At 40.3% G+C, this 25,873-nt stretch overlaps 1 protein-coding gene across 3 annotated transcripts in view; it reads left to right on the top strand.

Annotated features, from left to right (window-relative positions):
• The window catches only part of UBE3A (ubiquitin protein ligase E3A), a 75,267-nt gene that overhangs the window by 47,511 nt on the left and 1,883 nt on the right, over positions 1-25,873 (top strand). For all 3 annotated transcript variants that reach the window (XM_083361503.1, XM_083361504.1, XM_083361502.1), the window contains 7 exons: positions 5,896-6,206; positions 9,097-10,346; positions 13,090-13,234; positions 23,031-23,236; positions 24,221-24,385; positions 25,314-25,469; positions 25,559-25,632. In XM_083361503.1, coding sequence (XP_083217629.1) covers positions 5,896-6,206; positions 9,097-10,346; positions 13,090-13,234; positions 23,031-23,236; positions 24,221-24,385; positions 25,314-25,469; positions 25,559-25,632 — 2,307 coding nt within the window. The remainder of the gene's footprint in view (positions 1-5,895; positions 6,207-9,096; positions 10,347-13,089; positions 13,235-23,030; positions 23,237-24,220; positions 24,386-25,313; positions 25,470-25,558; positions 25,633-25,873) is intronic.

A 25,873-nucleotide genomic window follows, 5' to 3' on the forward strand; every position in this document is an offset into this window, starting at 1 on the left:
TAGAATAGAATAGAATAGAATAGAATAGAAATATAGAAAGTGAATAGAATGGAATGGAATAGAATAGAATAGAATAGAATAGAATAGAATAGAATAGAATAGAATAGAATAGAATAGAATAGAATAGAGAATGGTAATAAGAATAGAATAGAATAGAATAGAATAGAATAGAATAGAATAGAATAGAATAGAATAGAATAGAAATATAGAAAGTGAATAGAATAGAATAGAATAGAATAGAATAGAATAGAATAGAATAGAATAGAAAAGAAATATAGAAAGTGAATAGAATAGAATAGAATAGAATAGAATAGAATAGAATAGAATAGAAATATAGAAAGTGAATGGAATAGAATAGAATAGAATAGAATAGAATAGAATAGAATAGAATAGAATAGAATAGAATAGAATAGAATAGAATAGAATAGAAATATAGAAAGTGAATAGAATAGAATAGAATAGAATAGAATAGAATAGAATAGAATAGAATAGAATAGAGAATGGTAATAAGAATAGAATAGAATAGAATAGAATAGAATAGAATAGAATAGAATAGAATAGAATAGAATAGAAATATAGAAAGTGAATAGAATAGAATAGAATAGAATAGAATAGAAATATAGAAAGTGAATGGAATAGAATAGAATAGAATAGAAATATAGAAAGTGAATAGAATAGAATAGAATAGAATAGAATAGAATAGAATAGAGAATGGTAATTAGAATAGAATAGAATAGAATAGAAATATAGAAAGTGAATGGAATAGAATAGAATAGAATAGAAATATAGAAAGTGAATAGAATAGAATAGAATAGAATAGAATAGAATAGAGCTGGAAGGGACCTTGGAGGTCTTCTAGTCCAGCCCCTTGCTCAAGCAGGAGGACCTATACCAGTGGTGGTGAACCTATGGCACGCCTGCCAGAGGTGGCACTCAGAGCCCTCTCTGTTGGCACGTGCGCCACCACCGCTGCCAGCAGCAGGTCCTTGTCGGTTGGTGGACTGGAAGAAAAGGTAGGGGGAAGCATTTTACATGCGTGCATGCGTGCACGGGGCCACGAGCAGGCACATGCTGCAAAGGGGGCGGGGCTAGTGCCTGCGTGATACTCACTAGCCCAGCCCCGTTCTCACGTGGTGCGGTGCCTTGTATCTGCACCCTGCGGCGCGGCGGTTGGCGTTTTTGTGCCTTGTGGTACGGTGGCCCATTTTTTGCTCCCCCTTTATTTTTCGTGCCAGAGGCGGCACTCAGAGGCGCCTCCCTGTCCCCTCCCCCGAGGGCACCAGAATGCCGATGCTGCCTTGGCAGTTTGTGATAAACAAGTGGGTTTTGGCTTGCGGTTTGGGCACTCGGTCTCTAAAAGTTTTGCCACCACTGACCGATACCATCTCAGACAGGTGAATGTCCAGTCTCTTCTTAAAAACCTCCAGTGATGGAGCACTCTTGATTTCTGGTGGCAAGCTGTTCCACTGGGCAGCTGAGAGAAAGGGGCGGCAGAAGCTGCATCCCCCGAAAGAAGTCTTCGCCGAGAAAATGGGCGCTGAGACGCCTCATTCTCTCGCTCAGCGGAGACTTCTTTCGCGAGATCCAGCCTCTGCCGTGCTGCACCGAGAGAACAGCAAGCCGCCCCATTCTCTCAGCGGAGCACTCCACCGCCCCATTCTCTCGGCGGCTTGCCACCCCGTTCTCTCATCTCAGCAGAGACGTCTTTCGGGGGATCCAGCCTCCAGCTGCTGCATTTCCCAGCCTCGGCTTATACTCGAGTCAATAACTTTTTCCAGTTTTGGGGGGTGAAATTGGGGGTCTCGGCTTATACTCGAGTCGGCTTATACTCAAGTATATACGGTAATTGGTAAATAAAGATAGAACATATGTTAAATATACATCAAATAATAATATGCCTCCCTACAAAGTCAAATCTTGCTCAATGACAGACCAAGGAGTTAACTTGGAAAGGCAAGAGGAAAATCTAGAAGAGATCTGTGCAACTTGTAGACGGGAAAGGCTCACACAGATAAATTAAAAATCTTTGTGTCTGCAAAGGAATGCTGGTGGGCTAATCAATGATTTGGTGACTAGAGGAGCATCTACAGTGTTGGAGCTCGTGGTCATGGTAAGCCATAGAGGCATTAGGCAACATAACTTTCAGGGCAGTGGTGGTAATTTTATTACTTTTTTTTTTAAGTCTGTGCTCTGTCCGAGGGTGCTTGGTAGGCTGCATGTACAGGCCTGGTCTAGAATTTATTTTGGAGCATTCAACAATCTAGAGCAGGCATGTCAAACTCATTTTGTTTGAGGCAACTTCTTATAAAAGAATTGCCATTAATTTGTTTTAATAAAATAATTTAAATCAATTTTTCACTTGATTTCAAATTAAATGAATTGTATTGGTTGACAATGAGATATTTTTTTAGTACAATTGCCAAATGCAATAAACTGGTTTTAGGTATATGTTACTGGAAGGAAAAAGCAATCCCTGCTGCGTTACTGATCCCAGAGAAGCATTTGCATGTATGCAGGTATCCTTAGGGTGCCATAGTTATGGATGAGAAATATTGGTTGCAAAGTTGGCATTTCTGGATGTAATACAGATATTTTGGACTTATTTTTGTTTCTTTGCATGTTTGATATTTTTATAAATGACTATGCTTATGCACATATTTTATAAATGACTACGCTTATGCACATATGTAACATGATTACTGTTTGTCCATAATTTTAATATACAGATAATGCCACCAGAAATTATTTTAGCCTTTTTAATAAATGTTATTATTTATGTTAAGCTCACCAGGGAAAACATCATATATTGTTATGTATATACTAGGTTAATTATTTAAAGACTGAAGTGCAACATAACTAGATTCTAAATAATCTATTTTTCAAAACACACAACAATCCAAACAGGAAAAATAAAGTCAAAATTAAGAATATTTCATTCTTAAGAATTGTTTAGATTCAAAATAGATTTCAAGAATGTACAAAAGTTACTATTTTTTTCTAGAATCAGCTAAATTAGACATATTACATTGAGAAAAATGTTTCTCATTTCTTTCCTGTTACCTTTGATTTCATTGCAGAGATGTTAACATAAGAAATAGATTATTTTGTTATCTAATTTTACCTTCCAAAAGACAGAAACAGATGAAAAATGTGAGGTTCTTTTCTGTTGGCTTCTTTGAATTACCTGTTTTAGATTCTAAAAGTTTAGTTCCTAGAGAAGTAATCCTGTAAATAATTTTAATGTCCTCCTCTAGTGCAGGCTCTTTTATGACTCAAGGACTTCAACTCCCAGAATTCCTAAGCCAGCATGGCTCAGCTTGGAAACCTCTCCCTTTCCCCTCAGCATGGCTGGCTCAGGATTTCTGGGAGTTGAAGTCCACGAGTCATAAAAAAAGCGCCAAGATTGCCTAGCCCTGCAATAGGCTTAGGAAAGCCAATAAGCGAGCTGTTTTTTGTGGGGGTTTTGCAAAAAAAAAAAAAAGGTGCCAGAATGCCGTTCTGAGTGTTCTATGAGAAAAAAAGCCCGGTGGAGAATAATGGGGATGTAAAACAAAATTCTTTATTGTTCATCCTAGGTCACTAAAGTAAATGGAATGGTAAGTCGCTGACTGCTAACTTCCACCCAACCTACAGACATTTTGGGCAAGACTATGTTTGTTTATGCAAAATTAATATCCCCATAGCAAGTAGTGACAGCAAATGCTAAGTGGGATGGGTAGGTTGGGTTTTGTTTTTATTTTTTTGGCATCCAGATCAGCACAAATAGTCACAAATTTGAGTCCACTAATTTGTCAGGCCCCGAACCAAAAATGATGTGTGTGATTTTTCTAAGCTGAGGTCTTTATTGTTTTTACACCAATAGAGAAATAACTGCCAGACTCAAGATTCTACTGTCCACATATACAATACCATATATACTCCATGAACTATTAGGGAGTCTACCCTCTTTTTCTCATACGCAATATTTGTACTGAGTGTCCTCTTACTTCTCTGGAATCCACCTCTTTACTACATTCCATTACAGTAATGAAGCAGCAACAATTAAGTTATTTCAGCATAGCCCACTACAATAGTAAAATATGCATACTGGCTTGAGGCTTCTTTATAATGTAAATGTGTGGTGCATACTTGTATTTAACATGACAACTCAGCATCCTAGCAAGGTTATCTATAATGCACATATTAAATGATCACTAATAGTTATCTTTCATGCAATTTTAGATTACTCCAGATTCTTTTTACCCCAACTGACCACAGACTGGATTCTATATTACTTTAATGAGTACCCGAGAGTAATAATTACAAATAATAAAGTGGAAGAACTATTGCCTTGCTAGGTAATAGTTAACAATGAATCTAAATTTTCAGATCAATCTGTGATCTCCAGTTTATGCCTGAGTCTCCAAAACAGCAGTCCAGAATGATGGTTCATACTAACGGAATCTGTGCTTAAAACACTGTCATTTACCTCTTTTTTCAAGTGGCTCCAGCCAAAGACAGCAGAAATTAAACCTCTGATTGTTGTTTTATTGGTAAATGCATTCTTCAGATTTCCATGGCTTAGAATGGGTGGGGAATTAATATTAGTGACATGACTAACATCAGTTGGAAAGGGTCAAATGAGAAACTGGAACTGGGACTGTTGTGGAGGGTTGAATCAATAAGGCTATGAAGGCTGTATAGGCATGCATGTACTTACACACATACATAATTTTTTTAAAAATAGCCATTGCCTTCAAAGTAAAAGCAATGCAGTTGTATTGTGTGCATGGCAAACACTTATTTGTATTTGATTTTTAATTTCCAATTGATCTAACGTCGGCCAGAATAGGACAGTCAAAGGACTGGATGTGCCCTGGAACTGGTAAATTGTCCAGGTCTGACTTAGACGATTTCTTCTAAAGCAATTATGGGGCAATGGAACATTGGAGAAACAACTTGGAACAAAATATGGTTATGCTTATGACCTTTTTTAATTAATTTCTGTTACTCATATAGGTAGTCCTCAACTTACAACCGTTCATTTAGTGACTGTTCAAAGTTACAATGCCACTGAAAAAAGTGACTTATGACTATTTTTCACACTTACAGCAGCCTCGTGGTCAGGTAATCAAAACTCAGACACTTGGCAATGGACTCATATTTATAATGGTTGCAGGGTCACATGATCCCCCTTCGTGACCTTCTGACGAGCAAAGTCAATGGGGAAGCCAGATTCACTTAACCATGTTACTAACTTAACAACAGCAGTGATTCACTTAACTGTGGCAAGAAAGGTCATAAAATGGGACAAAATTCACTTAGCAACTGGCTCACGTAGCAACATAAGTTTTGGGGTAAATTGTGGTCGTAAGTTAAGGACTACCTGTACCAGGGATATATATTGTTTTCTGGCTAGAGATTGCACTTAACTTGCACTGATTAATGGACGGAATTTTTGTACCTATTTGCTTTTCAATAGTCGAGGCAGCTTGCAGAAATAAACTATGAACTAATTCAAAAAAGAAGGAATTTCATTTCATTTCTACATGGTTTTGCATACAATGAAGACAATTAACTTTCCTATCATGGTGCTTAAGCCTTAGTTTAAGGATTTCTTTCTTAGATTTTTGTTACTGAAATGAATTGAACTTTTATGTTTAACAAAACTTTTGTCTAAGAAATATTGCTTTCTTAAACGTTTTTTCAAAAAATTAGACCAAGTTTTACAGAATTCACACATAAAACTACTTTTTATTTTATTTAATAGATGCATCTTATAATTCTAGATCTCTTAAATTGAAAAAGATTACTCGAGAGCTACACTAATCTGTGCTTTGCTGACCAATTGAATGAGGTTGTATAATATGCAAGCCATACTAATCCTTGTGCTTACTGTTTGAATGTTTGGTATAGGAAGCGAGCAGCTGCAAAGCATCTAATAGAACGCTATTACCATCAGTTAACTGAGGGTTGTGGAAATGAAGCCTGCACGAATGAATTTTGTGCTTCCTGTCCAACTTTTCTGCGTATGGATAACAATGCAGCAGCCATTAAAGCCCTCGACCTTTATAAGATTAATGCAAAACTCTGTGATCCTCATCCCTCCAAGAAAGGAACAAGCTCGGCTTACCTAGAAAATAATTCCAAAGGTGCGCACAACAACGCCTGCACTGACAGAAAAATGAACAAGAAGGAAATGCAAGGTCCAAGAGATGACTTTAAAGGTAAGCAGTACAGGATGTTCACCAAGGATGCAACATTGGATACAACTTTGTATATAGTCTGTGTGTATCATACAACAGAGCAACATATTATCCTGACTAGATATCATAATACAGATAGTCCTCACTCAGTGATCATTCATTCAGCAGGTGTTCGACATTACAATGGCACTGAACAAAGGGACTCACAACCTCCATTTGAATCTGTGGGTTCTGCAGCAGTGCTGCAGTCACATGATTATCATATGCATGTTTGGCAATGTGTTTTGCACTTATGACAGGTCGCCAAGTGCCCTGCAATCATGTAATCACCATTTGTAATCTTTCCTGTGGCTTCCCCAGAAAGACAATAGGGAAGGTCACAACACTGCCACCTAGACCCTTGCTGAAGAAGATCTGTCTGATAATCCAAGATTGGATTTCTGCTTGGATTTTGGGACAAACCTTTTTCAGCCAGCCTCCTTAAGTGCAAAAAGGCTGCCTAGCAAACTCCAGTCTCCAGCAAATATTGGTTTTACTGCCTCTTTGAGAACAAAAGCATTCTTCACAGACTCAGGTCCTTCCATCAGGCAGCATTTGAAAGTCCACTTTCAGCCAGCCTTTTTGAGAGCAAAAATGCTGCCTAATGGAGAAACTTCACCCCAAATGGGGTGGAATCTCCCTGGCAAGTAGCATTTTTGCTGTTAAGGAGGCTGAATAAAAATGGAGTTTGTTACCCAGCTTCTTTGAGAGCAAAAGTTCTGCCTGACGGATTGATTTCACCTTGTATGGGGTGGAGTCTCCAGTGGGTAGGAGGGGAACTGCAGCACTGGGGTGAAGAAGCCAGGATCACGAAAGCCAGGATGCAGTTCTAAAGTTGAGTCAGGTCACATGCTGACCCACTCAACAATCACCACAATTAATTACCATAATTCCAGGCTCAATTATAATTATAAATCAAGGATTACCTGTAACTGGAAACTAGCCATTAGAGATGTTAATTATGTTTTTATGTTAACAAAAAAGCCACCTTCCATTCTGGCATAATTTTAAAAAATATGTGTATATAAGGTTGAGATAATTTATTTCTTCATTCAGAATTTAGAACCAGAATACTGTTAAAAGTTTGGAAAGGGTGAACTTAAGCTCCATAATTAACTTCTTAAGTGATATATTGTTTTTCCTGTAATATTTGTTGAATAACACTCATCTCTGTTGATTTGCAATATTTATTTATTTATTTATTCGGTTTATATACCGCCCTATTCCCAAAGGACTCAGGGCGGTTTACAAGGCAAAATTTAAAAACAATCCAATATAATATTAAAATAAATTAAATTAAGTCTAGCCACAAAAATTAAATCACAATTTAAAAACATTAAACCCCTCAGTCCAGACCAGATAGCTCAAAGAGCCAGGTTTTTAGGTCCCGGCGAAATGAACGAAGGTCAGGGGCAGTCCGGAGTTCCGTTGGCAGTTGATTCCATAGGGCAAGCGCGCCCACAGAGAACGCCCTCCCCCTGTGGATCGCCCGTCGGCAATCCTTGACCGGCGGTACCCTGAGGAGGCCCTCCCTGTGGGAGCACACAGGACGATGGGAAATTGACGCTGGCAGCAGGTGCTCCCTTAGATAATCCGGGCCCATGCCATTTAGGGCTTTATAGGTCATCACCAGCACCTTGAATCTCACCTGGAGGGCAACTGGAAGCCAATGCAGCTCGCGGAGAAGAGGTGTTACATGGGAGTATTGGGAGACTCCCATCACAACTTGCGCAGCTGCATTCTGCACCAGCTGAAGCCTCCAAGTGGTCCTCAGGGGCAGCCCCATCTAGAGAGCGTTGCAGTTGTCTAGCCGGGAGGTCACGAGCGCATGGGTGACTGTGCGTAGAGCATCTCGGTCCAGATAGGGCTGTAACTGGCGCACCAGGCGAACCTGGGCAAAAGCCCCCCTGGCCATGGCTCCTATATGATCTTCCAAACTGAGCTGTGAATCCAGGAGGACAGCCAAGTTGCGGGCCCTATCAACGGGGGGGGGGGGTAACACCTCACCCCCCATAGTTAACGATGGAAAAGATTGGTTAGTCTGAGATGATATGATTACATATTATGATTACATAATCATAGAAATAAAGAAATTCACAAGTTACTAGGTGTCTGTTAGACCATATGTGAGAATATATTCATTTTTAATTTATTAAAAAAATTAAGTAAATATTATGCAAACTAAAAAAAGAAAAAGATGTAAGAAAATAAACAGAAAGGAAAAATAATTTATATTCTCAATATAAATCATTTCATTATCTCTTCATCTCTTCCTAATTAACAGATGTAAAGTTTTTCATTCCATAATAATATCTTCTCCAATCTAGTTAGCAAGAACTCCAAACAGAGCCATAAATAATAACATTGACAGTATTTTACATCTCATCTGTTAACTCTTAACAAAGCCTGCTGCTTTGTACTTTCTTTGTGAGAAGCAACTATAGGGAATGTAGCTTGGGCAATCTCCACTCTCTTCTTTCAGAGAAGGTTGAAGGATATCAATTCCTTGTTCTTAGCTACAAACATCAGCTCTGACTTTTATGGAGAAATCTTCAGTCTGCCATTCTTCCCTGGGAATTCAGAATATATTTAGTTTTTTGATAGCTTATTCTAACTGCATCCTTTGTGGTCTGTCCCTACTTTTTGCCCACTTTCCATTCTTCTTTATAAGATTAAGATTAAGAGGCAGAACCTGTATTGGTGGCAGCAGGTAGTAAGGTACACAGTTTCTGTAAGCAGGAAAAGTAAGTTGTGTGTTCTGATTGCAGAAACTGTTAATTACTGCCGAAGGTTGTAAATAGTAATCCTTTTAATGCCTTCTATGTAAATGTATTTAACTTTACTTCAAGAATATGTTTTTGTTTTTATCTAGATGTGACTTTTTTAACAGAAGAAAAAGTATATGAAATTCTTGAACTATGTAGAGAAAAAGAAGACTATTCTCCTTTAATACGTGTCATTGGGAGAGTATTTTCTAGTGCTGAGGCCTTGGTGCAGAGTTTTCGAAAAGCCAAGCAGCATACCAAGGAAGAATTGAAGTCTTTACAAGGAAAAGATGAAGATAAAGATGAAGATGAAAAAGAAAAGGCTGCATGTTCTTCTGCCATGGAAGAAGATTTAGTTGCACCATCATCATCATCAAGAATGGGTGACAGTGCACAGGGGGATAACAACCTACAAAAATTAGGCCCAGATGAAGTATCTGTAGATATCGATGCAGTCAGACGGGTCTACAATAGATTACTTTCTAATGAAAAGATAGAAACTGCCTTTTTAAATGCACTTGTGTATTTGTCACCCAACGTTGAATGTGACTTGACTTATCATAATGTGTACTCTCGAGATCCTAACTATCTCAACTTGTTTATTATTGTTATGGAAAATGGTAATCTTCATAGTCCTGAGTATCTGGAAATGGCGCTACCGTTGTTTTGCAAAGCAATGAGTAAGCTACCCCTTGCAGCTCAAGCAAAATTGGTCAGACTGTGGTCAAAGTACAGCGCAGACCAGATTCGACGAATGATGGAAACTTTTCAGCAGCTTATAACTTACAAAGTCATAAGCAATGAATTCAATAGCCGTAATTTAGTGAATGATGATGATGCTATTGTTGCTGCTTCAAAGTGCTTAAAAATGGTTTACTATGCAAATGTAGTAGGAGGAGATATAGATACAGATCACAATGAAGAGGAAGATGAAGAGCCTATCCCAGAATCTAGTGAATTAACTCTACAGGAACTGTTGGGTGAAGAAAGAAGAAATAAAAAAGGACCTCGGGTAGACCCTCTGGAAACTGAAATTGGTGTAAAAACTATAGATTGCCGAAAGCCACTTATCCCCTTTGAAGAGTTTATCAATGAACCACTGAATGATGTTCTAGAAATGGACAAAGATTATACATTTTTCAAGGTAGAAACAGAAAATAAATTCTCCTTTATGACATGCCCCTTTATACTGAATGCCGTTACCAAGAACCTGGGATTGTATTATGACAACAGAATCCGTATGTACAGTGAACGTCGTATAACTGTCCTTTACAGTTTAGTTCAAGGCCAGCAGTTAAACCCATATTTGCGACTCAAAGTGAGACGTGATCACATCATAGATGATGCACTTGTTCGGGTAAGTGGCTTAATATGTAAAAAGCAATTGATCATCTATTGCTGTTAAAAAAAATAATTAGGAGCCGTAATGTTTTGTTAATATTCTCTGGGGTCTTCTGGACATATTCAAAATGATATACACCATAAAAAATATTTACATACTAAATGAGAGTTTTTGATTAAAGAACAAAGGTTTTGGTCTAGTAGAATGAAAACAATTCCATATGCTGCTTGGTTTCTTTAAGTATAAAACAGTATTCAAATTTAACCGAAAAATGATGATAGCTTTTTTTTTACCAAGGCCAAAGCAATTACCTATGGAAATTTCTAGAGTATTTTGTTTCAGTTTTCATTTCAAATATAATTATACAAACAAAATTTAAGCATTTTGAAGTTCACTTTACATGGATGAAATAATTGAACTGCATATATTTTTTAAAGATATGTTTGGATTATATACAGTAGTAGCTATAACATGATAACCCCATCATATTAATGTATCCACAGACAATGATACAAAGAGTGAAAAAAGAAAACACTTTGTTTTAATATAGAGATTTTTTTTGGAAAATGTACTTTTCAGTTCAGGAAGTTATTGCCTTTTTTTCAGGGGGGTTTCAGTTATTGCCTTTTTTATATTGAGCAAGTGCTGCAGTTTTGTTAAATCATGAATCTTGCTAGTTATTCTGATGGAGTCCTTAAATTTTCATTGTTTAAGTACATGCTATTTAGCTGATTTTCATTTGTTAATTAATTTTTATTTATTTATTTAAAAACATTTTTCTGTTTTCCAATCTAGTAATATTGTTACTTCTCTGAAAATGTAGATTGAATAGTTTAATACATAAAGTGCTGACACTGTGTTAAGCAATTTTTTTGTTGAACCTTAACCTTAATTTAGACTAAATTGTTTATTGTCATGTATTATGTTGATCCACATCCAAGTCATATCTAGCCATTAGTCCAGGGGTAGGCAACCTTGGCTCTTTTATGACTCGTGGACTTCAACTCCTAGAATTCCTGAGCCAGGCTGCATTAGTCATTAGAATATGATGAAATCAAGATTCTTAAGAGAATCCCTTTTCCCAGGAAAAAAATTACATTCCTTTTAAATGATGCATTAGTGGAAAAGGAGAAAGACACCAATAATAGAATATGCAAAACAAAAGAAGTATTTGCTTATTGATATTTTAATATATGATTGGGCCCAGATACTTCAGACTAATTGGACATATCCTGAAATTCATTGAGTTTCTTGCAGCGTACTTTCTTGAAATGTTCCTCAGCCCAGTGGGAATCACTGAATGAGGGAATGAGGGGAAGAATGTTATTCTGTATATTGGAGCAGAGGTCCCTGTTAGAGTTTACAGAGTTTCATTCAGTTCTTGGATCAGGACACAGGGAAGAGACTAAGACACACCCAGACCTAGGCTAGATCACATGCCTCACACAGCCAATACTGTGTCTTAATCAAAACAATGGTTGGTTCATTGCTATGGCTATTCCAGTTCATAAATTCTCACACACTGACAGTCCCCAACCTTTTGGGCAACAGAGACCGGTTCCGTGGAGAGAGGTTTTTCTGCGGACCAGAGGGTGCGTGATTTTGTGTGCTGCCTGCTTCTTGTGGATGGGGCTTTGCTTGTTTGTGCGGACTGGTTGCTGGCATGCTGCGGACCAGTACTGGTCCATGGACTGGGGATTGGGAACCCCTGCTCTATATGGCAGAATGTCTGTCTGTCTGTCTATCTATCTACCTATCTATATCTATCTTATCTATCTATCCTATATGTTAGCAAAACCTTAATGCAGAAGTCCCCAACCCCCGGTCCGTGGACCGGTACCAGGCCACAGTATGCCAGCAACCAGTCCACACAAACAAGCAAAGCCCCATCCGTGGGATGCAGGCAGCACAGAAAACCATGCACTCTACGGTCTGTGGAAAAATCTTTCTCTACAGAATGGGTCTCTGGTGCCCAAATGATTGGGGACCTCTGCCTTAATGATTTCAATAACCAGGTACAAACAGTTCAGTTTAAAGGCTACCAAACCAGCTAATCTTTGGTTCTACTGCATTTTAAATAGTTACTAGATACCTAAATAACTGCCATGGCTTCTGATGAGCGATGGTGATGTTGTATCTTTCCTTAAGTTTCTTGTTAAAGCCAGTTACCACCACCGTCACTGGTGGAACTTGTTTTAAAAGTGCTACGTGTCCAGAATTTAAGGTGGGGCAGTGGAAGAGTACTGAAGACTGTAATGCTAAAGAAAGTTAGTCACAGCTGACAAAAGTTGCCGACTCTTGAAAGCTAACCCCAAAGTGAAAATAGGAAAAGTTGCAAATAGTGACACCACAATTTGATTCTCACTCTTTGGCTTTTACCTGATAAACAGTTTATAAAGCAGGCTACTCTTTTATATGTCCTTGTACCACACCAATCGCACTGAAATGTCACCTGTGTGGTGGATTTCTACCATGCCTCTAACCCTTCAGTTTCAACCCAGTTAATTTAATTCCATGCTTCTTGACAAGGTAAGCCAAAAGTAGTTTTTTGTGTATTCTTTCTCTTGTAAATTCATTATGAACCTCTTCTTTCCAGGAGAGTAAAATTATTTATATTATAAATACCCATTGCAGCTATTCCCCAAAATGAAGTCGCATTTTTGAAGCTTTGGCATTGTGTCATTCAATGATTTTAAAATTAAATTCATATCCAGTGATATGCACTTATTCAGAGATTATTTTATTTCTCACCCTATAGTTAGAAATGATTGCAATGGAAAATCCAGCAGATTTGAAAAAGCAGTTGTATGTAGAATTTGAAGGAGAACAAGGGGTTGATGAAGGAGGAGTTTCCAAAGAATTTTTTCAACTAGTTGTAGAAGAAATCTTCAACCCCGATATTGGTAAGTAAATAATTTTTATGGTTCGTGTATGATCAATTGCATTCCTCACCATTTTTTCACTGCATGTTCTGTACTTAAGGATTAAAGTATTGTGCCAAGACTGGGGATACCCAGCCTCAAGTCCATCTCCTATCATGGAAATTTGCTGGATGAGGGCCACACTCACAACCCAGCCTCATAGGTTTGCTGTTCTGGAGGAAAAAGTGAATGAATATCTCCTTGTAGGCTACATTGAGCTGACTTGGGGCAGGGAAATGAGATAAAATCTATCAAATAAATTGGGTGTCAAACTGCTGGCCCACAGGCCACTTGCATCACATGGAGGCTGTGCCCACCCCAGCTCCAGCAATGCAAAAAAGTTGTGATACGTTGTAACATGTCATCTGACTCAGCGAGTTTGAAACCCGTGAAATAAATAAAGCATTCACTCATGACATCATTGGGTGAAATCTGTGGACCTGAAATAAAAATGAAATTGGCATAGTTTCATGCAATACCCAAATTATTGAGATACCTTTAAGTTTTTATAAGATTGTACAGTTGCAAGAAAAAGTATGTGAACCCTTTGGGATTATGTGGAGTTTTGCATGAATTGGCCATAAAATGCACTCTAAACGTCATGTAAGTCACAACAATAGAAAAACACAGTCTGCTTAAAATAATACTACACAAACATTAGCTGTTGTCATGTTTTAATTGAACATAAGATGGAAACATTCACAGTGCAGGGTGGAAAAAGTATGTGAACCTTTGGACTTAATAACTGGTTGACCCTCCTTTGGCAGCAATAACCTCAACCAAACGTTTCCTGTAGTTGCAGGTCAGACCTGCACAATGATCTGGAGTAATTTTGGACCACTCCTCTGCAGAAAACTGTTTCAGTGTAGCAATATTCTTGGGATGTCTGGTGTGAATCGCTCTCTTAAGGTCATGCCACAGCATTTCAATCAGGTTGAGGTCAGGACTCTGGGCCACTCCAGAAGGTGTATTCTGTTCTGTTGAAGCCATTGTTTTGTTGAATTACTTGTATGCTTTGGGTCATTGTCCTGTTGCATCACCCATCCTCTGCAGAGCTTCAGTTTATTTATTTATTTATTTATTTATTTATTAGTTTTTATAAACCGCCCTTCTCCCGAGGGACTCGGGGCGGTGTACAGAGGAAGGGAAGGTATACAGACCGAACAATAAAATAATAAGAAACACTAATGCACACAAACTGGGACCCCAATTAACGCTATCATGCCAGGCCAGCCTGCTGGAACAAAAAAGTTTTTAAGTCGCGACGGAAGGTACGGAGGTCAGGGGCCATCCGGATTTCGGTAGGTAAGGTGTTCCAGAGGGCTGGCGCACCCACTGAGAATGCCCTCCCCCTGGGGGCCACCAGCCGACATTCCTTGAGCGGTGGCACCCTGAGGAGGCCCTCTCTGTGGGAGCGCACAGGACGGTGGGGTGCTGACATCGGCAGAAGGTGCTCCCGTAGGTAGTCCGGACCCATGCCATGTAGGGCTTTGAATGTCATTGTTAGCACCTTGAACTTCACACGGAAGGCAACCGGAAGCCAGTGCAGCGCACGGAGGAGAGGTGTGATATGGGAGTATCGGGAGGCTCCCAAGAGTGTCCGTGCCGCCGCACTTTGCACCAGTTGAAGCTTCCGAGTGGATCTCAAGGGCAGCCCCATGTAGAGAGCGTTACAATAGTCTAGGCGAGATGTCACAAGGGCATGGGTGACTGTACGTAAGGAATCCAGGTCTAGATAAGGCCGTAGTTGGCGAACTAGTCGAACCCGGGAGAAGGCCCCCTTGGTCACAGCTCCAATGTGGTCTTCCAGGGAGAGCTGCGAGTCTAGGAGGACACCCAGGTTGCGGGCCCTATCAGCCGGGGGAAGTAACTTGTCCCCAATGTTAAGCAGTGGGACGTTCTGACTCTCCTGGCTTGCCGGTACGTACAGCCATTCAGTCTTGTCCGGGTTCAGTTGAAGCCTGTTTCTCCCCATCCATTCCCGGACCGCTTTCAGGCAGCGGGACATCACGTCTAGGGCATCACTGATATTGTTAGGAGTTGAGATAAAAAGCTGGGTGTCATCAGCATACTGATGGTACCCTACTCCAAAACTGCGAATGATCTCACCCAGCGGTTTCATGTAGATGTTGAACAGGAGAGGCGAGAGGACCGACCCCTGAGGGACTCCGCAAGCGAGAGGCCTCGGGGTCGACCTCTGTCCCCCTGTCAGCACCGACTGCGAGCGACCCTGGAGAAAGGAGGAGAACCAACGTAGAACCGTGCCTCCCACTCCCAGTCCCCTGAGGCGTCGCAGCAAGATACCATGGTCGATGGTATCGAAAGCCGCCGAGAGGTCTAATAAGACTAGGACAGAGGAATGGCCCCTGTCCCGGGATCTCCAGAGATCATTCATCAGAGCGACCAATGCCGTCTCCGTGCTGTAGCCCGGCCTGAAACCCGATTGGTACGGGTCTAGATAAACCGCTTCATCCAGGATCTGAGGAAGTTGGTGCGCCACCACGCTCTCAACAACCTTCGCAAGGAAGCGAAGATTGGAGACTGGACGAAAGTTATTCAAAGAGGATGGGTCCAAGGTGGGCTTCTTGAGGAGAGGTCTCACCACCGCCTCCTTCAAGGCGGTGGGGAAGTGACCCTCACTCAGAGAAGCAGAGATGACCGCTAGGAACCAGCCTCGTGTCGCCTCTCGAGCTGTATAGGCCAGCCAGGAAGGGCACGGGTCCAGTAAGCATGTGGAGGAGCTCAACCTTCTCATAATCCTGTCCACTTCCTTAGGAGTTACAGGATCAAATTCTTCCCAGATGACGTCGACAAGACTGTCCATGTCTTGTTCTTCCATCTCAGCCCAGTTGGAGTCCAGACCAGTTCGAATCCGAGCGATTTTATCCAGCAGATATTGACCAAATTCCTCGGCTCGACCCTGCAAGGGTTCCTCCCTCACCTCTTGGTTTAATAGGGAGCGAGTCACCCTGAACAAGGCAGCCGGGCGATTATCTGCGGACGCGATGAGGGTGGAAAAGTAGTTGGATTTTGCCACCCTTATCGCAGCGAGATAAGACCTGGTGAGGATTCTTAGTCGCAATCGGTCGGATTCGGATCGACTGGACCTCCAACGGCTCTCTAGGCCCCGTCTCCGACGCTTCATCTCCCGGAGCTCCTCGGTGAACCATGGGGCTCGCTGGGATCTGCGCCGGGTCAGAGGCCGCAAGGGTACAACTCGGTCCAGAGCCTCCGTGGCTGCCTTTTCCCAGGCATCCACTAAGGCTTCTGCCGAGCTGTGAGCAGGGGGTGCATGCGAGTCCCTAAGCGCTGCCTGGAACTTATCAGGGTCCATTAGGCGCCTAGGGCGGTACCATCTGACTGGCACCGTGCACCCACGGTGGGGGGTGGCAAGGGGGAAGTCTAGCCGCAGGAGGTGGTGATCGGTCCATGACAGGGGCGTAATAGTTGTGGCACCCCCACCGACATCATCACGCCACCGTCCAGACAAGAACACCAAGTCTGGGTTGTGGCCTCTCTCATGAGTCGGCCCAGAAATTATTTGCAGCAGGTCCATGGCCGTCATGGAAGCCATGAACTCCCGAGCCAGTTCGGACGATCCTCCCAGGGACGGTAGATTAAAGTCGCCCAAGACCATGAGTCTTGGGAATTCAACCACCAACCCTGAGAGGACATCGAGTAGCTCGGGTAGGGCCGCCGCTGCACGATTAGGTGGTAGGTACGCCAGCAGCAGACCCAACTGCGCCCCTGGGCCGAATCTCAGTAGGAGAGACTCACACCCGACCATCTGAGGGACGGTGGTCTCTCGCGGGCTAAGGGATTCCCTGATGATAACTGCCACTCCCCCGCCCCTCCCATGAGCCCGGGGCTGGTGCAGTACCTGGAAACCTGGCGGGCAGAGGTCTACCAGAGGAACACCCCCCTCTGGGCCCAGCCAGGTTTCCGTGATGCAGGCCAGGTCCGCATGCTCACTCTCCACTAGGTCACGAATGAGGTGAGCTTTGTTAGCTGCGGACCTTGCATTCAGGTAGACCAGCCTTAGCATGGGAGGGTGCGCACCTTTGCTCCCGGGTCCTCCGGGGGAGAACAGAGGGTCGGAGCGTCTCACCGCCTGTACAGAGCGGAGATGACACTCCCGGTGACGATACGGCCCTCTGTCTGTGCACCTTCTGCCATTCCCCACCATCCTAGGGATGGGACGTTTGTCAGTACGCCACTGGGTGTTATCGGCGACTGGTCCTCGTTGTACGCCGTCGCGAACGGCCGTGGGCCTGGCATGCGTTATGGTGGCTGGAAGGCGTGCCTTTCCCGCACAACCATAGTCTCCTCCCTCCCCCCTCCCTAACCCCACAAAAAACTTAACTAAGAACTTAATCAGGGGCCTCTTGTTGGGCTTATGCTGGAGGCCCCTGACCCTGCCTGGCCATCTCTCAGAGGCCCAGTGGTTGGGTCCGTCATCAAGATTGGATGTGATGCAGGCGGGTCGCACCCAGGAGAGTGGGGAACCCCTGAGGGCGTGCAGTGCTATGCTAGAGTATTGAACGAGCATAGTCACAGGTGGATCCGGGAAGGCTGTCCCCCGGATGGTGAATTTGCAGGAGGGTCGAGTCGGGTAGGTGCGTATCTGGATCGTCGCCCTGCCACTGCCACTTGGCCGGGCGAACCCCCAGAAGCAGGCCACTCCTCATCCTCTCACGATGGGTTGTGACTCTGCTTCCGGAGGTGGTCCAGAACGTACTCTGGGTGAGGCATACCCCATAGAGCTCTCACCTCTATGGGGTAGCAGGTGTAAGGCCCAGCCACTCTGCCACTGTGGCTAGCACCCAGGCCCGTTATGTCCTGTGGGGGAGAGAATGGGCAAAGATGGGTGGCCGACAAATGGTCGTACGTTTTCCTGCAAAATGTCCTGATAAACTCTGGAATTCATTTTCCCATCAATGACAACAATCCGTCCAGGCCCTGAGGCAGCAAAGCAGCCCCAAACTATGATGCTCCCTCCGCCACGTTTTACAGTGGGGATGAGGTTTCGATGTTGGTGTGCTGTGCCTTTTTTTCTCCACACATAGTGTTGTGTGTTTTTCCCAAACAACTCAATTTTGGTTTCATCTGTCCACAGTATATTTTGCCAGTAGTGCTGTGGAACATCCAGGTGCTCTTTTGCAAACTTCAAACGTGCTGCAATATTTTTTTTGGACAGCAATGGCTTCCTCCGCGGTGTCGTCCCATGTACTCCATTCTTGTTTAATGTTTTCCTTATTGTAGATGTGTCAACAAAAATGTTACCATGTGCCAGAGATTTCTGTAGGTCTTTAGCTGACACTCTAGGATTCTTCTTTACCTCATTAAGCATTATGCAGCATTGCAGTCATTTTTACAGGACGACCACGCCTAGGGAGAGTAGCAACAGTGCTAAACTTTCCCCATTTGTAGACAGTCTGTCTTTTGGAGATACTTTTGTAACCCTTTCCAGCTTCATGCAAGTCAACAATTCTTGATTGTAGGTCTTCTGAGAGCTCTTTTCTGCGAGGCATGGTTCACATCAGACAGTGCTTCTTGAGACCAGTAAACCCAAAACAGGTGTGTGTTTTTAAAGGGCAGGACAGCTGTCAGCAACACATCCAATATCATCACACTAGTTGGAGTCACGGTTGGCTCACTCCTGGCTCCAATTAGCTCTTGGAGAAGTCATTAGGCTAGGGGTTCACATACTTTTTCCACCCTGCACTGTGAATGTTTCCATCTTATGTTCAATTAAAACATGACAACAGCTGGACTTCCAGATGGCAAGGCATCGCCGGAGGCAGCCATTTCTTGGCTGTCAGCCTCGCGGCTCCGTAGAGCCGCCAAAAACAGCGCCGATCAGCTGTTTGGCAGCTCGGAAGCCCCCACCTCGGGAGAAGAGGAAGGGGTGAGCGTCCAGGTAGGGGTAGAGCTCTCCGGGGCCGCCAGAACTTAAAGTTTTGGCGGCGGAAGGATTGAGGCCCCCCCCTGAAGCCTGGGCATGCTCCGGACTGCGAGGCGTGTCTGCTCCAGGTTTTTTGGAGCAGAACAGGGCGTTCGCAACCATCCCTGCTAGCAAGGAAGAGCCTTTGAGAACGAGGACGCAGGCAGAGCGATGCAGGAGATTTTGGTGAAGATGAGGTGTTGATCTTTAACTCAATGGACTTTGCTGAATCCGTAAGTGAAAGTGCGTAGCTAACAATAGTGGGTGAAAATGGCGGCTATATCTTCTAAAGTTCCTGCTTTGATGCAGCAGTCTTCGGTGAAAACTTCATTGTCCTCTGCATCTGAATCTGTATCAGCCTTTACAGCAAAAGATTTGCAGAATCTGTTGCAAGAGACTATGGGAATGCAAATGCAGCAATTTGTTGAGATAATGGAGAAAACGTTGGAGAAGTTTACAGAGAAATTAACACAATTGAGAGCAGATATTACATCTGCAATACAAAGCATGGTTAAAAGCATTGAGATTTTGGATAACAGAGTGGAAGATCTTGCTCAAAATGATATTAGACTGGAAGCCAAAATGACAGAAACTGAAAATGTGATAGAGAAAATGGATTATGATTTGATTTCGACACAGTATTATCAGATGGAATTTGCTTTAAGAATTAGAGGTCTGAAAGAAAATCCTAAGGAAAATTTGAAGAAAATGGTTTCTGAGGCTTTGGAAGGGGTGTTGGAGCGACCAGCAGATGAAATAATGTGAGATATAGATAAAATCTTCCGTGTTAATTCGTGGATCGCAAGACAAAGAAAACTACCCAGAGATGTGGTGGTTTACTTTACAAAGAGAATGATTAGAAATGATGTTATCCAGGCCTCCTATAATATTGATTTTGTAATTGCTGAGCAAAAAGTTCTGACTTTAAAAGAGATCCCTGCAAAAGTTTTAAGAAAAAGGAAGGAATTTGCTTTTTTGACACAAGAATTGAGACGACATGATATCAAGTTTAGATGGCAAATACCAGTGGGTATGGTGGTGACATATGAAGGTACGTGTCAGGACCCACCTCAATCCACATCTTAGGAAAAAAGAACTCTTGGATGCAAGTTTAGTCCAAAAGGAAAATGTTTACTAGGAAGGAATCGATTGTGGGAATACAAGACGGAATCTGACAAAGGTTACATTTCAATCCTATATAAACCATTCCCATTTCAGTCCCTCCCCTCATCCATTTGGTCAGGCTGTCGTCAGTTGCTAGGTGTCAGGTCCTTCCATGGGAAAGGGAACTCTCCTTGGTTTTATGGTTATTGCTTTCCTTTTCAGTTGTAAATGAAGATACAAACCAGACCTGTCTGTCCCCCTCCCTTCCCCCGTTAAAACATCCCCTGTTGTTTGAAAATCGCTTTAGTAACCATCCTCTCCCCCCCCCTCGGAGAGATGGCAGAATCCCCAGTAATAGCACGTTGTTCTACCTATACAATTATGAAATGTGATATAAATGGATTGTGACAGTACGAGGTATTGCTTTACCACGGTGATTCAGGCACGTGATTTCTACAGTAATGTTTTAAAAGCAGTCCCCATACCATCTTTGGAATCTACAAAGAAAAAAGGTGAGAGAGAGTCTCAATGTTCCAGAGAGAACCTGCAAGTTGCTGGAGGGTTAACACAGACAGATGTGAAAGGTACAGGAGTGGATCAAATTTCATTACCACTGGAGAAGGCCAGAAATGGGAAGAGGCGTGGTGCTTCTGGCCGAATGAATCAAGCCTGAAGACTTAGTCACGTAATTGTAAGAGACGACAATGTAATAAGGATTATGGGAATTGGAATTGCTAGAAGGACTAAATATTTGGGGATATATTTTTTACCCTTATAAAATAATTATGTAATACTTTGTGTTGTTTTAGTTTTAAGATGATTATGAAAAGTTAATTGGGAAGATTTGTAGTAGTGTTTATTGATATTCTGTAGGTTATGATTTGTTATTTGGATGGGAAATTTTAAGCTTGGAAGGTAATGTGTGGTATTTTAAGTTGTATAATACATTAGGAGAAGGGAAGGTTGTATAAACCTGGTTTTAGTATGTTGAAGCTTAGTTGGGTAGAAGAATAGTTTTATAAAATTGATATAAATTGTTTTCTTTGTGATTGAAGCTAACTTGTAATATTTTTATGGGTAATATTGGAATAGGTAATAGAATATAAGAATATAAGAATGATGTGATTATATAAAAATTTCTTAAGTTTGGAAAGTAACCTATGGTATTTTAAGTTGTATAATACATTAGGATAATATGAATTTAAAGCTTAGTTGGAATGAGGAATAACTTTAGACAATTGACATAAATTGGTTTATTTGGGATTGTTTTTATTGGGTATTAGATTGAAGTATTATTTTGTATTTGAATAATCATTGATATGATATATATATGTATGTTTGGAATTTACTTGTATAAGTTAAAGTTTGATAGTTTAAATAGTTTAGGATTGTTTGCGTAAGTTAGATTATGATTGTTTGTACTTTTTATACCCTGTGTTTTGGTATTAGGTTGGAAAGTATTATTTTGTATTTGTATAATTATTGATATGATATATATATATATATATATATATATATATATATATATATATATATATATATATATATATATATATATATATATATATATATATATATATATATATAGGTTTGGAGTTTACCTATATGAGTTAAAGTTCGATAGTTTAAATAGTTTAGGATTGTTTGCGTAAGTTAGATTATGATTGTTTGTATTTTTATACCCTGTATTTTGCTCTGGGAAGTGGGGGGGGGAAGGGAAAGGGAGGGAGGGGTTGGGGAGGGTTGGGGAGGGGGAAGAGGGTGGGAGGGGAGGGGGTTGGGAGGGGTTTTTTTTGTTTGTTAAAGATAAAATGTATTGTAAAACTTTTTAATAAAAAAAACATGACAACAGCTAATGTTTGTGTAGTATTATTTTAAGCAGACTGTGTTTTTCTAATGTTGTGACTTACATGATGTTTACAGTGCATTTTATGGCCAATTCATGCAAAACTCCACGTAATCACAAAGGGTTCACATACTTTTTCTTGCAACTGTATGATTTGGGGCCATTATTAATTTGTTTAGATATTTAAATATTTATATTAATACAAGCACATACATGGTCACACACTGTGTGAAATCATACAGTCCTGATTACTACCTGAATTGTTGATTCCTGCTTTGATTAAATGCTTTTGCTTTGAATCTATTTAATGCAGAAGATGGCAATTACTCATTTTCTTATCTCAGAAAAGTTTGCTTTCTATTCACTCAGTGATGACTAGGTTTTGTTCAGATTTTCAGTAGAGTAGTAGTAAAATTACATAATATTCTTCTAAAAAAGATACATGCCATTTTTGCCTGTAAAAGAGACACAAAATGTCTCTTCAGCAGAAATACCTTGCACATTCAAAGATAGTTACAGCTTAATGTTTACCTGAAATGTTAGGTAAAGTGTGAAAATTGTTTTTGACATATGGTATTTAATAAGATTTATTTCATGTTCCCTTCCATTGTGCTTTGTAAATGGGTTCAAAAGTTTGGAACATTTGTACTATATCATTTTTCTGAATCTATAGAATGTTTTAAAGATATACACAAGTCATTTCACTCTTGATAAAAGCCTGAACTCATTTGCTCTCAATGTGCTATTCAATGTGCTGAGCAGTATATTGTGGATTAAAGTGACTAACACATGGAATTCAAAAGTAAAAAATTCATAATCAGAAAATATCTTGTTATTGGACTCTTCTCAATAAATCTGTAATCTTGTAACTTTTTTTTATATAGGAATGTTCACTTATGATGAGTCTACAAAATTGTTTTGGTTTAACCCATCCTCTTTTGAAACTGAGGGACAGTTTACACTGATTGGGATTGTATTGGGCCTAGCTATTTACAATAATTGTATTCTGGATGTCCATTTTCCAATGGTTGTCTACAGGAAATTAATGGGCAAAAAAGGAACTTTCCGTGATCTGGCAGACTCTCATCCTGTAAGTCTTTTAAAGTCTTCCTACTGTTTGGAAGTCTGTGCTTCAGTGTTGTTATATTTTAAACCTGGTAATACTGTAGTATATTCTGAATGTTTACCTTTGTATGGGTGTGTAGATCTCTTATTTTTAATTTAAAAACCTTTAAAATGAGGAACAATATTGTCTCAGAATGCCATAGAGAAGTAATAATAATTTGCTGAGATTATATTTGGCACTGCATTTATACAAGATGTCAATCATATGTTAATGTGGATTTTAGGAATATTAGTATCAAACAAGATTTGTACACATCTAATAAATATACTCTAGAACTGTCTGCTAAGATGACCATGCACTGTTATTTGTCCAACACAGAATTCAATATTTACAGGCTTAATTTAGAAAAACACTGCAATGACCAGCAATGATGTAGCTATGAAGTGTATAATGTGGCTTCTCCTCAGGGTGCCATAGCTAACAAACGTTCTTTGTTATTTCTTTTTAAATAGCTGTGTAATCTTAACATTGTACATTAGCTTGTTCCAGGTGATAGAGGCTAGCGGAGTATGAGATAACGAAGCCACATTTTGAGGAGGGAAGAGCTCCCAAGTTCATTAGCTTCAGAAGCATAATTAACTGTAATTAAGTTATCAGTATGCTCTCATGAGGAAATGAGGAAAAACTGTGTATCTGATTAGAGGAATGGGTAATGAGTAATTTTGTGACTTTCAACTAAATTTGCCATCTTTTTTCCAGCTACTGGAAGCAATATTTTCCCAGGATATGAAAAAATAGCTCATTAAAACAAGGCATCCTTTGGGGAAAGAAACATTTCCTTCTTCTATCATCACATTCTCAACTTCCAACAGTTACTTTTAATATTCAAATGACTGTTACAAGTAGATGCTTCCATTTAGCTAGGTTCTTAATATTTGTATACATTCTATGCATCAGCCTTCTTGTAGTGCTTTTTAAGGCTACATGAAAATATATTTACTGTTTTAGGTTCTCTACCAGAGCTTAAGAGACTTGTTGCAGTATGAGGGAAGTGTGGAAGACGATATGATGATTACCTTCCAAATATCTCACACAGATCTCTTTGGTAATCCAATGATGCATGATTTAAAGGAAAATGGAGATAAAATCCCTATTACAAATGAAAACAGAAAGGTAATATAATATGGCTGCCTCCAATTATACAGTGATTAAGTAAGTGGTATTCTAAAACTGCAGAGATAGCATATTGAACAAATACATTCTGCAACCCATTTGTATTATGCCAATTTATTTTTCAAGTTCTCTGCTTATATTATTTGCATTGTTTTGAATACTCTAATAAACTCATGCCACAGTAGGGAAAAAAGGTTTATAGGGCACTGAAGTCAACTCCCATCCTTTTTTTAACCTCTCTTAAGTATTGCCATAAGCTTTCAATTCGAGCTAGAATTTTACTTCAGATAAATGAAGTCTGTGCCTGACTAGAAGCTGAATTTCTCTGATGTTTCTAACTGCTTTTCTGATGCATCTTGGCATTCATGGAATGTATCGGTTTGGTTTACAGGCATTGAGATTACAATTCTCAGAATTCCTAACCTTTACCTAGAATGCACTAAGTTGAGGGAAGATAGTAATAGTTATATGGATTCTCTAAGCTTGGATTTTCATTTACAGATTTAGTTACCATTAAGTTCAGTTAATTGACAGTCATAACATGTGAGTTAAAGAGGCTATTTTGAATAAAATATATATCTTGTGTTAGATAGGGACTCCTTTGTTAAAGGAATCAAAAGCCACTGTTCATTAGTACCTGGACTTAACAAAAATTCTGATAACTTCAATAGACCTGGAAATATTTTCAGCCTTGTAGAAGTGAATGGTAAAGAAAGAAAACATGAAATACTTGTTTATGAAATAATTTGAAGTTTATAGAAACAGTAAAACCTTACAGATTTGTAAGTGTTATGACTGATAAACAAGAGAAAGTTCATATCTTGTTTTTGAGAGGATGGTGGAAAGAGCATAGTTCTCTTTATTTGAGACAAAGACTCAAACCTGACTTAGTAAAGAAGCTTGGTGTTGTCTGCTTTTTATTAAACAGGAATTTGTTAATCTGTATTCTGACTACATCCTGAACAAATCAGTGGAAAAACAATTTAAGGCATTTCGAAGAGGATTCCACATGGTAACCAATGAATCTCCCCTAAAATATTTATTTAGACCTGAGGAGATTGAATTGCTTATTTGCGGAAGTAGGGTAAGCCATTTTAAATGAATGGAAAAAATTATTGGTTTTGCTGTTGGTGCTAAATTGTATAATGGTGATACAGTATATTCTGTTTACAGAATCTAGACTTCCAAGCCCTAGAAGAAACCACAGAATATGATGGTGGCTATACCAGAGATTCTCTTATAATTAGGTATGGGGACTAAGCTTTTCTGTATATAGCTATAGAAAATGGAACTTATGTCTTCAAACAAGAATATCCAAATATGATTCAGGTCTCACAATTATGAAAGAAAGGGGAAAACTTGAAAGCCTTCAATCTTTAGCTAGACTCGTGATGGGCATGGTTGCTAAAATAAAAGTAGTAAAAATTGGAGTGATCTTCATTTCCTGTTTTTCAAACTACCAGATCCTATAAAGCATCAGTTAACTCT

This window comes from Vipera ursinii, assembly GCF_947247035.1.
Source record: "Vipera ursinii genome assembly, chromosome: 4".
Taxonomy (NCBI): Eukaryota; Metazoa; Chordata; class Lepidosauria; order Squamata; family Viperidae; genus Vipera; species Vipera ursinii.